Source organism: Oncorhynchus kisutch, linkage group LG26 (genome assembly GCF_002021735.2).
Source record: "Oncorhynchus kisutch isolate 150728-3 linkage group LG26, Okis_V2, whole genome shotgun sequence".
Lineage (NCBI taxonomy): Eukaryota > Metazoa > Chordata > Actinopteri > Salmoniformes > Salmonidae > Oncorhynchus > Oncorhynchus kisutch.
This window is the reverse complement of record NC_034199.2, coordinates 21,036,803-21,050,820: the sequence shown is the minus strand read 5'-3', so window position 1 is coordinate 21,050,820 and position 14,018 is coordinate 21,036,803. Positions and strand designations below refer to the sequence as shown.

The 14,018-nt window shown below is 46.7% G+C and overlaps 1 protein-coding gene across 3 annotated transcripts; it reads left to right on the top strand.

The window, feature by feature from the left end:
* Window positions 1–5,908: 5,908 nt before the first annotated feature.
* On the top strand, window positions 5,909–13,807 carry LOC109871186 (mucin-2). 3 transcript variants are annotated; one of them, XM_031805893.1, is made up of 11 exons: window positions 5,909–6,218; window positions 7,760–7,830; window positions 8,167–8,293; window positions 8,478–8,610; window positions 8,798–8,962; window positions 9,179–9,247; window positions 9,350–9,586; window positions 9,777–11,064; window positions 11,386–12,494; window positions 12,582–12,702; window positions 12,855–13,807. In XM_031805893.1, exons 2-11 carry the CDS (start codon window positions 7,779–7,781, stop codon window positions 13,058–13,060), a joined length of 3,507 nt encoding a protein of 1,168 aa, XP_031661753.1. In that variant the 5' UTR covers window positions 5,909–6,218; window positions 7,760–7,778; the 3' UTR covers window positions 13,061–13,807. The 3 variants fall into 3 exon arrangements, with proteins under 3 accessions (XP_031661753.1, XP_031661752.1, XP_031661754.1); XM_031805892.1 differs by lacking the exon at window positions 5,909–6,218 and adding an exon at window positions 7,479–7,608; XM_031805894.1 differs by lacking the exons at window positions 5,909–6,218; window positions 7,760–7,830; window positions 8,167–8,293 and having other exon boundaries at window positions 8,494–8,610; window positions 8,731–8,962.
* The last annotated feature ends 211 nt before the right edge of the window (window positions 13,808–14,018 follow it).

The window sequence follows — 14,018 nt, the reverse complement described above, 5'->3', positions numbered from 1 at the left end:
GCACCGACTGAGTAGTTTCACGGCCGACGCTTAATTTGAAAATATTTGGTACTCAACAAGGTTCTGCAATGAAGGAAAATATAATCCCATGGAAAACACCACAAATCTTTGAGTGACAGATGAGATTCGTCTTTGACTCTGATGGGGGGGGGGGGGGGGGGGGGGGGGGGGGGGGGGCAGAGTTGGGATGTAGTGAACTACATGTAGTTCAACTAGTTTAACTACATTTTGCAGTCATTTGGTGTTAGTTGAACTACACTGAACAAAAATATAAACGCAACCTGCAACAATTTCAAAGATTTTACTGAGTTACAGTTCATATAAGGAAATCAGTTAATAGAAATAAATGAATTAGGCCCTAATCTATGGATTTCACATGACTGGAAATACAGATGTTCATTTGTTTGTCACAGATACCTTTAAAAGAAAATTTATGGGCGTGGATCAGAAAACCTGTCAGTATCGGGTGTAACCACCATTTGCCTCATGCAGCACAACATCTCCTTCGCAGTTCATCAGGCTGTTGATTGTGTATTGTGGAATGTTGTCCCACTCCTCTTCAATGGCTGTGTGAAGTTGCTGGATATTGGCGGGAACTGGAAGACAATGTTGTACACTTAGATTCAGAGCATCCCAAACATGCTCAATAGGTGACATGTCTGATGAGTATGCAGGCCATGGAAGAACTGGGACATTTTCAGCTTCCAGGAATTGTGTGCAGATCCTGGCCATGCAGACTGTCTACCATCTGCCCGGTACAGTTGAATGCCGGATTCATCCATGAAGAGCACACTTCTCCAGGGTGCCAGTGGCCATCAAAGGTGAGCATTTGCTCACTTATGTCGGTTACAATGCCAAACTGCAGTCAGGTCAAGACCCTGGTGAGGACGACGAGCACGCAGATGAACTTCCCTGAGATGGTTTCTGACAGTTTGTGCAGACATTATTTGGTTGTGAAAACCCACAGGCAATTTATTATAATTTTTTAAAACCTTTATTTAACTAGGGAAGTCAGTTAATAACACATTCTTATTTTCAATGACAGCCTATGTATAAACAATAGTACACAAGTATAAACACCATGTGACCACGCAGCCGTCATATCGCTCAGGAAGGAGACACGTTCTGTCTCCTAGAGATGAACGTACTTTGGTGCGAAAAGTGCAAATCAATCCCAGAACAACAGCAAAGGTCCTGGTGAAGATGCTGGAGGAAACAGGTACAAAAGCATCTATATCTATCATGCCCTGACCTTAGAGAGCCTTTTTTATGTCTCTTTTTGGTTTGGTCAGGGTGTGATTTGGGTGGGCATTCTATGTCCTTTATTTCTATGATTTGTGTTTCTATGTGTTGGCCGGGTATGGTTCTCAATCGAGGACAGCTGTCTATCATTGTCTCTGATTGGGAGTTAACTGTGTTTGTGGCACTTAGCCCTGTAAGCTTCACGGTTGTTTCTTTAGTTTGTTGTTAAGTTGGTGACAGTTTAAAATAAAAAACTAAAATGTACGCTCACCACGCTGCACTTTGGTCCACTTATTCCTTCCAGGAAGACGGCCGTGACAGAACTACCCACCACCAAAAGATCAAGCAGCGTGCGCCAACCCGGGAGGACGAGCTGGACCGGGGAGGAGAGAATGGCAGGGGACAAGACCAGGTCACGGAAGCCCGAGACGCAGCTCCCAAAATGTTTTTTTGGGGGGGCACACGGGAAGATTGGCGGAGTTGGAGTTTAGACCTGAGCCAACTCCCCGTGTTTACCGTGGGGAGCATGTGACTGGTCAGGCACCGTGTTATGGGGTGATGGGTAGGGTGTCTCGAGTGAGCATTCACAGTCCGGTGTGCTCTGTGCCAGCATCCTGCATTTGCCAGGTGGAAGTGGGCATCCAGCCAGAACGGGTTGTGCAGGCTCTGCGATCGAGACCTCCAGTGCGCCTTCACGGCCCAGTGTATCCGATGCCCGCCCCATGCACCAGGCCTCCTGTATGTCTTCCCAGCCTGGTGAGTCCTGTGCCTGCTCCCAGAGCCAGGCCTCCTGTGTGTTTCTCCAGTCCAGTGATGATCCATGGCATGAAGCCTCCAGTGATGATCCATGGCAAGAAGCCTCCAGTGATGATCCATGGCACGAAGCCTCCAGTGATGATCCATGGCACAAAGCCTCCAGGGATGATCCATGGCAAAAAGACTCCAGTGATGATCCATGGCAAGAAGCCTCCACTGATGATCCATGGCACGAAGCCTCCAGTGATGATCCATGGCACGAAGCCTCCAGTGATGATCCATGGCACGAAGCCTCCAGTGAGGATCCATGGCACGAATCCTCCAGTGATGATCCATGGCACGAAGCCTCCAGTGAGGATCCATGGCACGAAGCCTCCAGTGAGGATCCATGGCACAAAGCCTCCAGCGACAGCCTCCAATCCGGAGCCTCCAGCGACGGCCTCCAGTCCGGAGCCTCCAGCGATGGCCTCCAGTCGGGAGCTTCCAACGGGGGTGCCCAGTCCGAGGCCCGCAGTGAGGGTGCCCAGTCCGGGGCCCGCAGAGAGGGTCCCCAGTCCGGCTGTGACAATATCCACAGTAAACCAAGTCCGACATAACATACATATGTTATATGCCATACCGACATAACATGAAAGGCCACTCAGCAAGGAAGAAAAACCACCATAAAAAAGCCAGACCAAGGTTTGCAACTGCACGTGGGGACAAAGATTGTACTTTTTGGAGAAATGCCCTCTGGTCTGATGAAACAAAAATATAACTGTTTGGCCATAATGACCATCGTTATGTTTGGAGGAGAAAGGGGGAGGCTTGCAAGCCGAAGAACACCATCCCAACCGTGAAGCATGGGGATGGCAGCATCATGTTGTGGGGGTGCTTTGCTGCATGAGGGACTGGTGCACTTCACAAAATAGATGGCATCAAGCTTGGTTGCAAATGGCTCTTCCAAATGGACAATGACCCCAAGCATACTTCCAAAGTTGTGGCAAAATGGCTTAAGGACAACAAAGTCATGGGAATTGGAATGACGATCACATAGCCCTGACCTCAATCCCATAGAAAATGTGTGGGCAGAACTGAAAAAGCGTGTGCGAGCAAGGAGGCCTACAAACAGATTCAGTTACACCAGCTCTGTCAGGAGGAATGGGCCAAAATTCACCCAACTTATTGTGGGAAGCTTGTGGAAGGCTACCCGTAACGTTTGACCCAAGTGAAACAATTTAAAGGCAATGCTACTGAATACTAATTGAGTGTATGTAAACTTCTGACCCACTGGGAAAGTGATGAAAGAAATTAAATCTGAAATAAATAATTCTCTCTACTATTATTCTGACATTTCACATTCTTAAAATAAAGTGGTGATCCTAACTGACCTAAGACAGGGAATGTTTACTAGGATTAAATGTCAGGAATGGTGATAAACTGAGTTTAAATGTAGTTGGCTAAGGTGTATGTAAACTTCCAACTAGGAGCTAGGAACACAAACATTTTTGCTACACCCGCAATAACATCTGGTAAATATGTTTATGCTAATATTTGGGGGGATTTGATTTTGATTGGATTGATGTGCTATCAGGTGAATGCATAACATGTTTATCTCGCAATACCATAAGCAAGTGAAGATTAGTCTAGTGCTGTAGGTTGGTTATCTCTGAATGCAGTAGGTAATCATTGTCATGTCCGTCAGTTCAGTTTTCATGGCCCTGGTGTGATATGGTGCTATCTAGTTGTGTTGCGTGGCCGACTTTGAATCATTCTCAAATTCATTCGAGAATAATTTTTTGATTCTAAATACCAAATCTGGAGTCAATCTGGTTAATGGTTCTTGAAGACAAGATTTTAAAGTATTTTTTTATCGTTAGCATATGTGCTAAAGTGCATCTATAGGTACAGTGCGGACATATTTGTATGCAGCAACTATTTATTCTCAAAACCATTAAAGAATGCTGAAATGAGTCTAAATACAAAATCTGTAGTGAATCTGACGTATGGTTCATGAGGAGAAGATGATTTCAGATGATTATAAGCAGTAGCATTACATATGCAAAGAATGAGTTGCTAATAGCTTGTTTTTTGAGATATCAATACCAAATTCGATGTGGTTAATCTTATGGACATCCATAAGTGTTAACAAGTGTTAGTGTTGACAAGTGCCAAGTTGATAGGTCACTGTAGAGTGGATTTACAGTGGTATAAATAGACATGTAGAATCAGATTTTTGATTTGTCAATACCTCAGCCATCGGACCAATCCCTTATATTTTCTTAAACTAAATGAAGACATGTATCATGTGCCCACATTCCACATTTGGTGTCATTTGGTCCTGTGGTTCATGTAAATAAGTATTTTTTTAGCTTTGAATACATCACTGTTATTTTCTCAAACTCTTTCGAGACTATTGTGATGAGTCCAAACTTGGAGTGAATCGGACTTTTAGTCCATGAGAAGAAGTTTGTTATGATCCTTTTAAGCGTTAGCTTTACATAGTCAAAATAGTGAATGCTTAATAGTTTCCTTATTTTTTAAGATATCAATGCCAAACGTAACATGGTTCATCGTGGTAATGTCGTTGATGACCCTAAAATGTTTCAAGTTGATAAGCCATTGTGGAGAGGATTTACAAAGGATTTCAATGTACACGTAAATTAAACTAAGTTAAGAGATGTACCATGGGACTACTGTACATACTGAATTTTATCGTTAGCATATGAGTTTAAATGTATTTGGCTAAGGTGTATGTAAACTTCCGACTTCAACTGTACATACAACGTTTCAAGTCTCTAGGTCAAACAGTGTGGCAGATATGAGGGTTTAAGTGAGACACCTTATAACAGTGCCACCTATAGGCCAATTGGTGCCATTATCTTTTACTACATTTTTTACTCATGGCCTCAAGTTTCTGTGTGCCAAATTAGAAAAACATAGGGCTGAGGGACCATAGGGCTGAGGGACCATAGGACTGAGGGACCATAGGGCTGAGGGACCATAGGGCTGAGGGACCATAGGGCTGAGGGACCATAGGACTGAGGGAACATAGGGCTGAGGGACCATAGGGCTGAGGGAACATAGGGCTGAGGGACCATAGGACTGAGGGAACATAGGTTGGGGAACATAGGGCTGAGCCCCTCTTCTCTCCTCCCAACACAGTGGCTTGGCCACAACACTGATATGGACTGTGCTTACTGTAACTGTAAATAACTAAACTGTTTTATCACATCTGAAAGATCATGCATGCAAAAGCTCTGAGCGATTGACGCGTGGACATGCAAATCCCCAGCGCCTCTATGTATTGTCCTAGCTATGACAACAGTTCCAGTAGGTTAAATCTCCTACAGTCTCAATTGGAGTTCATTTTAAATTGACGCACCTGTAGAAGTTAAGTCAATAACCCTTGGCAAATGAAGTGGAAAAGTATGGGCTCCAGGTGTTGATGACGCTAGCCCAAGGAGGGAACTTTAAACTCAGCTGAAAGCTTCTCATTGTTAACTGTTAACAGCGCAGGGCTTCCCCTGAAGCCTTCAACAACACACTTGTTGTTTACATTTGTAAATACACACACACACACACACTCTATCTTTCTTCAAATCACACCCCTGTGTCTGTCTATGGTTGGCCCAGCCCACCCCAGTGCATTGTGGTCTTGTGGTGGTAATGTGTAAATGTACTATTTCCAACTGCAGCTTTATTTTTTTCTCTCTCTCCTCATTTCTGGGCCTAAAATCAGGTTAGTGTTTCATAAGGAGCTTAGCGCAGTGGGCCACAGTGTGCTACTAATGTAATAGTCTCTGGCTTCTCTCTTGCTCTCTCGGTCTCTCGGTCTCTCTCTCTCTCTCTCTCTCTCTCTCTCTCCTTCATTCTCTCTCTCAGCTCTGCCCTCTTGTCTCCCTGTCTGCATATGCTGCCCTTGGCATAGCTTGACCTTCTCTGTCCCTGCCTTTCTCTCTGTCCTTATTCTCTCTCTCTCTCTCTTTTACTTCTCTCTCTTTTACTCTTTTTTTCTCTCTCTTTTACTCTTTACTCTCTCCTTTCACTCCGTCCTTATTCTCAGTCTCTCCCTCCCTCTATCTGCAGGTGTGGAGGACCGCAGCCTGAGGCTTTAAAGAAGGACAAAGCCTCTGCTGAGAGTGAGAACACAACGCTGTTGGAGAGAGTAGAGGAGAGAAGGAAGAGGAGGAGAGAGGGAGGGATAGCTACAGTGCAGTAAGGGAGTCTGGTAGAACTGGGTAAGTAAACACAGGAATGTTAGTCCCTGGGGAGATTTGGTTTAACAATGTAGCATTCTTTAAAGGATAAGTACTTTTAGATAGAGATGCATTATTAAATGCACTTATATTTGAGAATGGGCTTATGCTGCCCCAGCAAATTGACTTTGGCTTACCGTGTCTATTTGCCAAGGTACAGCATGTGTCCAGTGTACAGTATGTAGTACATTATGTACATCATGTGTTCAAATACTAGCCTATATTCTTGTGTGGGTGTGTGCACGACTGTGCGTGAGTCTCTGTCTGTGTGCTTGTATGATCAATGCATCTCAGCTAAGTTTTGTGTCGCTGGGTCTGGGACGTTGAAAGTTGGTGATTCGTCTACTGTTGTGGAATTGTGGGGCTGTGAAATCCTAGGGATCTCTATGCAATGTCAATAATCCTGCAGATGATCTTTATTTTCTGGTGCTGCTTTCCTTGGGCTCATTAGACGGCTCTCTGGGGATCTGTATGGTTTCTTTTGACCGTATTCCTCAGGGGCCTTGTGGTATAGCGAGTTGTTCCACTTTTGAATCAAACTCCATTTTACACAGTGCATGCAGGCAGCAGCTGTTACATTGGAGGTCTGTGAAAATATTGAATATCAACCTATTCTCTAAAGCATATGAAGTGTTATATTTGGGACATAGCCTCCCCCTTAGCCTCTCCTTTGACTATGAAACAGTAGTGTTTTTCAACTCGACCCAGAGATCCACTGAGCTCATGAAGACTCCCTGAGTCTCAATGGGGACTCAGCAGCAGTTTGAACTTTGCATGTCGCACCATAGCTTCATGCTGTCTGTCTTATCAGCCTCTGGCCATCAACCAGCAGCTCGCACTGTGTAGACTTCAGTACTTCACTAGAGAGCCAGGTTATAGGCCTCTAATACCAACAGAGAGGGTGTGTTACCTGGGTCATCACAGAGTGTACTGCACTGACACGTGTGTCTGTCTGCGTGTGTGTGTGTGTTTGCATTTGTACATGTGGTGGGTTTTGTGTGTGTGTGTGTGTGTGTGTGTGTGTGTGTGTGTGTGTGTGTGTGTGCACCTGTGTGTGTTAACTTAATAGATTTTTCCATCCCCGTCTATTAGAGTTCCATTAACCATGTGTCCATCTGCTATATGTTATAAACAGTGATTCATCCAGGTATGGAGAAGTAGAGTGTGTTCTCTCTCACCCCACCTTCCTGACTAGCTGAAGGTAAAGTCTAAGTGCCAATAAACCTTTGCGCTCAGGTGGAGTGAGAGATAGTGTCCTGTTTGGGTGTGTTTTATCAGACTCATACATGTGCAGCATAGATGCGTGTTCGCAGAGACCATGGCCAGAGAGTACCGAGTCTGAGAATTCACTCCATGGTAGAAAGGACATTCTGTATGTCACAACATCTCCGTGTCGCTCTTTCTTCTCTGACTGCTGGCTTCTCTGGCTATCTCTGCTTCCATTTGTTGGTCTGTCTGTCTCTCTGTTTCCTTGTTGTCTCTATTGATCCCTGTCTCTCTCTATATATATATTCCTCCTGCAGTTGTTGAAAGGAAAGAGCGATGGAGTCTTTTGCAGGAGATGCGGAGGGCAGCGCTGATGACCTTACAGGAGGTGAGGCACTGGAAAACTTGGATAATGTTCAGAAAGCATGTAAAAGCTCAGTTAGTGTACATGTGTATCTATCTCTGTTAAAAACATAAATTAGAGTGGGTTAGACTGAGTATGTGTGTAGGAGTGTGAGTAGAGTGTATCTAACTAGGCACATGTTAGTGTGTGTGAGAGTGTGTCTGTATCTGTTACGTTATCTGTATTGGAGTGGGCGAGTCAGAGTGTGTGTCTGCATGAGTGTAGACAGTGTGTCTGTATCTGTAGCGGTTAAAGCATGGATGAGTATCAATAAGAATGCATTTGTATGCGTGCATCATGACCAAGGCCTGTATCCTCCAGGAAAGAGGAAGTCCAAGCTGAAGACCCTGAAGACACGTCTGTTTGGGAGGTCCAAGAGAGAGACCCAACTCAGCCAGTCTGCTGGTGATGTCACTGAGGCGGAGGGGCTGGGCTCAGCTGAGCATCTGTAAGTGTGTGTGTGTGTGTGTGTGTGTGTGTGTGTGTGTGTGTGTGTGTGTGTGTGTGTGTGTGTGTGTGTGTGTGTGTGTGTGTGTGTGTGTGTGTGTGTGTGTGTGTGTGTGTGTGTGCGTGCGTATGTGTGTGTATATTTACAAATGTATGATTGATTCCATGACATTCATATTCCCCAGGTGTTCAGGCGTGTTGGGATCACGGGCGTTGTCACATGACAGTATCTTCTTGGCCGACCAGGATCTGTCTGGTCCGGAGCAGCCCAGGGTTCTATCCCAGGATAACGTCCAAGGCAGGATCAAAGAACTCCAGGTGAGTCTTCATTCCGTGGTGTACCCTGGATCTAGAAACATGCATGTGCATTCAAAGGCCCAACCCCCATTCAAAAGGAATCCCACACCTCATGAACCCTCGTCTTTCTGTGTAAATCAGGAATTGACATCAATGGGTTACCAAGCAGATCTCAAGGTAGGTTTCTATATTATTTCTGATTGGCCAGATGAAGCTCCAGCAGCAGAACATGCGTCTAGGCCCATCCCCAATGGTCCTGCCAATCAAACGTCCAGAGGACCTGGGGGGCAGCTCAGAAGATGATGGTCTGCCCCACAGCCCTCCCGAAATCTCCATGGGCGACCGCAGACACCCCCGGGGGGCATCTTACAAGGTGAGACTTTGTGCACCGCATCCTCAGGTACTGTCTCCATACTCTCGCCAACCTCCACCCTCAACCTCCTCCTCCATAAAACCCTCCATACCTCCATTTTCTCTCAATGAGTCGGTATGTAACTGTATGTTTGCATTCCAACAGTGCCAATAGTTGAACTTTGCATTCCTCATCAGCCATTGTGTGTCAACCAAACCCTTCCCCATTCCTCCACAGTTCCCTGCCCCTCCCAGGCACCATAGCTCTCTGAGTTTAGCAGGAACAGGAAGTGAGGAGGAAGAGCAGGTAATACCGATTCCTGTTTGCGGGTCAGTCACTATATCACTTGATATCAACTATGAGTCGTTATAAATCCAAATCTTTATTCTGTGTTTTCTTTGTTCATAGGCCACCTCCCAACCCTTGTCCCATCCCCTCTCTCCCATGCTCAAACCTCCTCTTACCAGCTTCGTGCACCCCACCCCATCTGCCCCCCTCTCTGCCTTCTCCCCTGCCTCTCCTGCCTTGGATTTCAGCACCCCAGCCCAGTTCACCCCCTCCCTGGATAACTCTGCCGCCCGCCACCGTATGTCCATCAAGCCCAGGAACCAGAGGGCCAGTGCCAAGAACAAAAGGCTGACCATGGTGAGTTCTGCTTGGGCATACCAACTACACATGGGGCCCTTGCCTCTGGAACTCACACATAGAGGAAGGCTCAGGAAAGATCAAAATACTGGATACACTATTGCTCGATGATCTGTCTGTATGTCTGTCTGTCTCTCTGTCTTGCTCATTCTCTCTCTCTCTCTCTCGCTCTCGCTCTCGCTCTCTTCAGACTGAATCGAGACCACGCTCAGAGAGTCTTAACAACTTTGACCGGCCCTTGACAGAGGAGGAAGAGGACGGGCCTGCTATTACTGGGGGTAAAACACGTTTACGTTCTCACTCTACCCAGATCCAAAAGTTGGAGCAAGGGGGGTTGACCACCCCCACTGCACCCCCAGAGCTGACACCCCTTAAGTCTGGTCCCACAGAGGCTGAGGGGTGCCCAAAAACCTCCACCTCCACCCCAACCCTCCCCTGCAAGCCCTCTCCACAGGAGCAGCTGCATCCTGGGGTTGCTCTGAGACCAGTGGAAATTGTGCCAGGCAAACAGCCACAGTCCTCCTCTGTGACCACAGTACAGGACCTGAGATACACTCCACAACAGCAGACCCTGAAACTGTCCCTGGGAGACCCCAAGCCCTCAGCCCCATCCCAAACCAAGAGGGACATCCTGAGCAAGAGTGGTGTGAAAGATTCAACCCCCAGCACCGAGGGTAGCACCAAAGAAAACCCAGTCCCGGCCGCCCAGCCCGCAGTTAGCCTGGCCTCAGTGGTGGATCTCAGAACATCCTCTCTGAGGTGGAAGCCAGAGACTGTGGCTGCTGGTCAGAGTACCACAGAGCCACCTGCTGGGCCGGAGGACGCAGGTCAGGCAGAGCCAAGGCCAGTCTCTGGATCCTTCCACTTCTCCATCAACTCTGCCAGGGAGCGGGAGAGACCCAGGATGGGAAGTGATGGTTTCTTGGGAGTGGTGGAGCAGGCTGGGGCTGGGGCGAAGAGGGAGGGGAGGGAGAAGGGGACAGAGGTGAAGTTGACCTCCTCAAACGCCAGCCGGAGGGGGCAGGAGCAGCATGGGGGCAGGCAAGAGGGAGCCAAGCCCAAAGAAGAGGAGTTGACTGCCAGCGATATCGGGGAGAAAGTCTTGGAAGGGGAGGAGATGGAGGAGGAGAGCAGGGAGGGAGTGGAGGAGGCAGTGGAAGCAAAGGAGGAGGCACAGGAAGAGGAGGAAGAGGGGAAATCGGCATTTGGCGTGAAGCTTCGCTCCACCTATCTCTCTCTGAAGGTCCAGGCGGAGTCAGCCACCAGCCAATCAGATCTCAAGATTAACCGTCAAAGTCAGGAGGTGGGTGCTCTCCCTCTTACCCCTTACACCCTTTCCTCAAAACCCACCGGGCTTGAGGGGCTACAGGACACCCCGCCAACCAACTCAATGCCCCAAAAGCTCCATACAAACACCTGGGATGCCCCAACAACACTGTCTTCACCCAGGGGGAGAGCCGGCTCCCTCAGAGAAGCAGGTGAGACTCCCTCTCTGAAATGGCGGAATATTCAGCCATGTGGGTAAATAATGAACATAATATACAATATTATTATCATGCATTTACTGGATAGGGATGTCAGTGCTGGACTTTGTACCCAAGCTACACTTCTACAGAATATATCATCTCTATGTTATCAAGGGAGTTAACCAATGAAGGAGATATGCTACACTAGAATAAAAATGGCAGGTTACACCAGAATGATAAAGACTTATTCCTCTGAGGGAACATTGTGTTTGTTGTAACACCATGACAGTACTATGTGTCATCATGTGAATGTGTCTAACCCCATGTCTACAGTAACCTCAGCCCAGCCTACCCCCTCACCTCTCACTAAAGAGGCCCAAACCACCCCAGCTATCCCTAAGGTGGTCCAAACCACCCCTGTCCCAGCCATGGAAGCCCACACTACCTCCTCAGCCACTCAGGACCCCACGACTGGCCCCCAGGTGCCCCCCAAGGCTACCGTATCCTGGATGAGCATGGCATGGGGGAAGACCAGGGGCCTCCAGCAGCTCTTCACCAGCAGTCTACCCAGAGAGTTCACTGGCATGCAGTCCCCAACTCAACCGCAATGTCAGACCACAACACAACCACAGACGTCGTCACTGGCTCAGATCATGACACAAACTCAGAGACAGAATGCAACACAACCACAGACACAGACGACAATGCCACCACAGGCTCAGACCGCAGCACAACCACAATCACAGACCCCAATGCAACCCCTGACTGCTAAACTACTGCAGTCACATAATTCAGCACAACCACCACAGACAGCAGCACAAACACCCACACAGACCACAAAACAACAGCAGACTGACAAAACACCACAGACACAGAACACAACACAACCAAAGACAGTGACTCAACCATCAACACAGAACACAAAACCATCAACACATGTGTCAAACCAAACCAACACTTGGGCAGCACAACCAACCACCGCCCCTCAACCGCTAGCACAATCTACCCTAAGTTCTGTGTCTCGGGTGACCTCACAGTCCAACCTACGAGCAACCCAGCACACCCTGCGCTCCACTCCACAGACCCAAGCCCAAGCCACACTACGATCTGCCCCAATAGGTGCCACTTCCACTCAGCCCCTGGCCTCGTCTTCCCTCTCTTCAAGCCCAAGCTCCACACCCAGCCAGCCCCCCTGGATCACACGAGGTCACAACCCTACCCCTCAGCCCAAACCAGCCTTAGCCCCAACAACAAACCCAGCCCCAGTCCAAGCTACAGTCCCAGCACTAGGGAGAGGTGACAGGACCTTTGTCCTCCAGGGGAAGAGTGAGGAGGCTGTGCCAACAGAGAAGTGGGTGGACCGGGACAGGCCAGGGACAGTGGGAGGGAGGGCAGCCTTTCTGGAGAAACGGGCGGAGTGGACCCCTCCTGCTGGGAGCAAGGTAACCACTTCATTCACACATCATCTGAGAACAGAGGTGTCAAACAAACAGAGTTTAATTTCACTCTCACTCTCCTCCCCCATACAGGTGGAGCTCAGGAGAACAAGGACCCCACCTGAGTCTCAGCCCACAGCTGAATCTGCTGCTCCTTCCAAAACGCCACCCACTCACAGAAACACTAAAGTTGCTAAACTTGATGGGAGGCCAGGTACAGAGATGTTAATTAAATAGGATAGGTTGAAAAAACGACTGAATTATATGTTATAGTTATAACATTTTATAAATGTTGCTACGGTTGTGCATAGTTAAGATCTTATTAATTTCTATTGTCATTAACGTCTCTATGTCTTCCTCTCTCAGAATCAAGCCCAACCAAAGTGGCAGGCAGGCATGCAGACAGAGAGCACAAATGGCTGAGAAAGAACATGGCAACGTCGTCATCTCCTTCATCATCACCTTCGTCATCATCCCCCCTGCAGACCATCTCTGACAGTGGGGGGCAGCCATCTTGGATGGAACTGGCCAAGAGGAAGTCAATGGCCTGGAATGACAAGACCATGGACTGATAGAATGAGAAAGAAAGAAAGAAAGAAAGAAAGAAAGAAAGAAAGAAAGAAAGAAAGAAAGAAAGAAAGAAAGAAAGAAAGAAAGAAAGAAAGAAAGAAAGAAAGAAAGAAAGAAAGAAAGAAAGAAAGAAAGAAAGAAAGATGCAGAGAGAGATAGGGGGAGTTCCTTATTTAAATGCACTTATTGTTAGTTGCTATAGGCAAGAGTGTCTGCTAAAATGGCTCAATTGCAAGTTGTGAGAGTGGTAGAGACGGAGCAAGACAGAGGGAGAGAAACAGCAACAACAGTAGTAATGGGAATGTAGCGCGAGTGATGGACAAAGTGAGATGTTGAGTTCATTGAAGTGGAATTGAATTGACCTTGGAAGCAAAAGCTATAGGTAAGCTGTAAAATCGGCTTCCCTTGACTGTAACAGGCTTACTTTGTTTGTGACATTTTTTTGTATTGTATGTTTGCGTATGGGATGACTATGATGTAGAATGGTTCTCTATCTCTGAATTATTTTTCTGTCTCTCTTGGTTTTGATCCAAACATATTTTTGTCCCAAACTCTGGGCTTATGTTAGAGATGGGGAAAATATTATTGATATATTGTTAGAATAACATTTTAATTTGATCTCAGAAATAAATAATGTATAAGATATTTATGAAAGTAATACATGCTTATGTATGTGACTATGATGCCCCAGTGTTGTTCTAACTATTTATCTCTAATTGTTTATGATGAATAATAAAAATACAAATGTTTTCTGTCATTTTATTTTTGCTGACCACACTAACAGAGCAGTTAAAGTATTTCATTTCAAAACTATTTGGGGTATATTCAAAGCAAATATACATCTTTAGAAAGCACCACTGAAATATTAATGCACAGAAATATAAAATTTGCCAAAACAAATTTAAAGCAGCATGTATGACTCTTGTTCAATGTCTATTGCAAAATACCATAGAGGAGTAG

Excerpts from the sequence above, each read along its gene's own strand:
- LOC109871186 (XM_031805893.1), top strand. The coding sequence starts at position 7,779 with ATGGAGTCTTTTGCAGGAGATGCGGAGGGCAGCGCTGATGACCTTACA. Across the intron at positions 7,831-8,166 it reads CGCTGATGACCTTACAGGAG|GAAAGAGGAAGTCCAAGCTG; the intron begins GTGAGGCACTGG and ends TGTATCCTCCAG. Across the intron at positions 12,495-12,581 it reads CCCCTCCTGCTGGGAGCAAG|GTGGAGCTCAGGAGAACAAG; the intron begins GTAACCACTTCA and ends TCCCCCATACAG.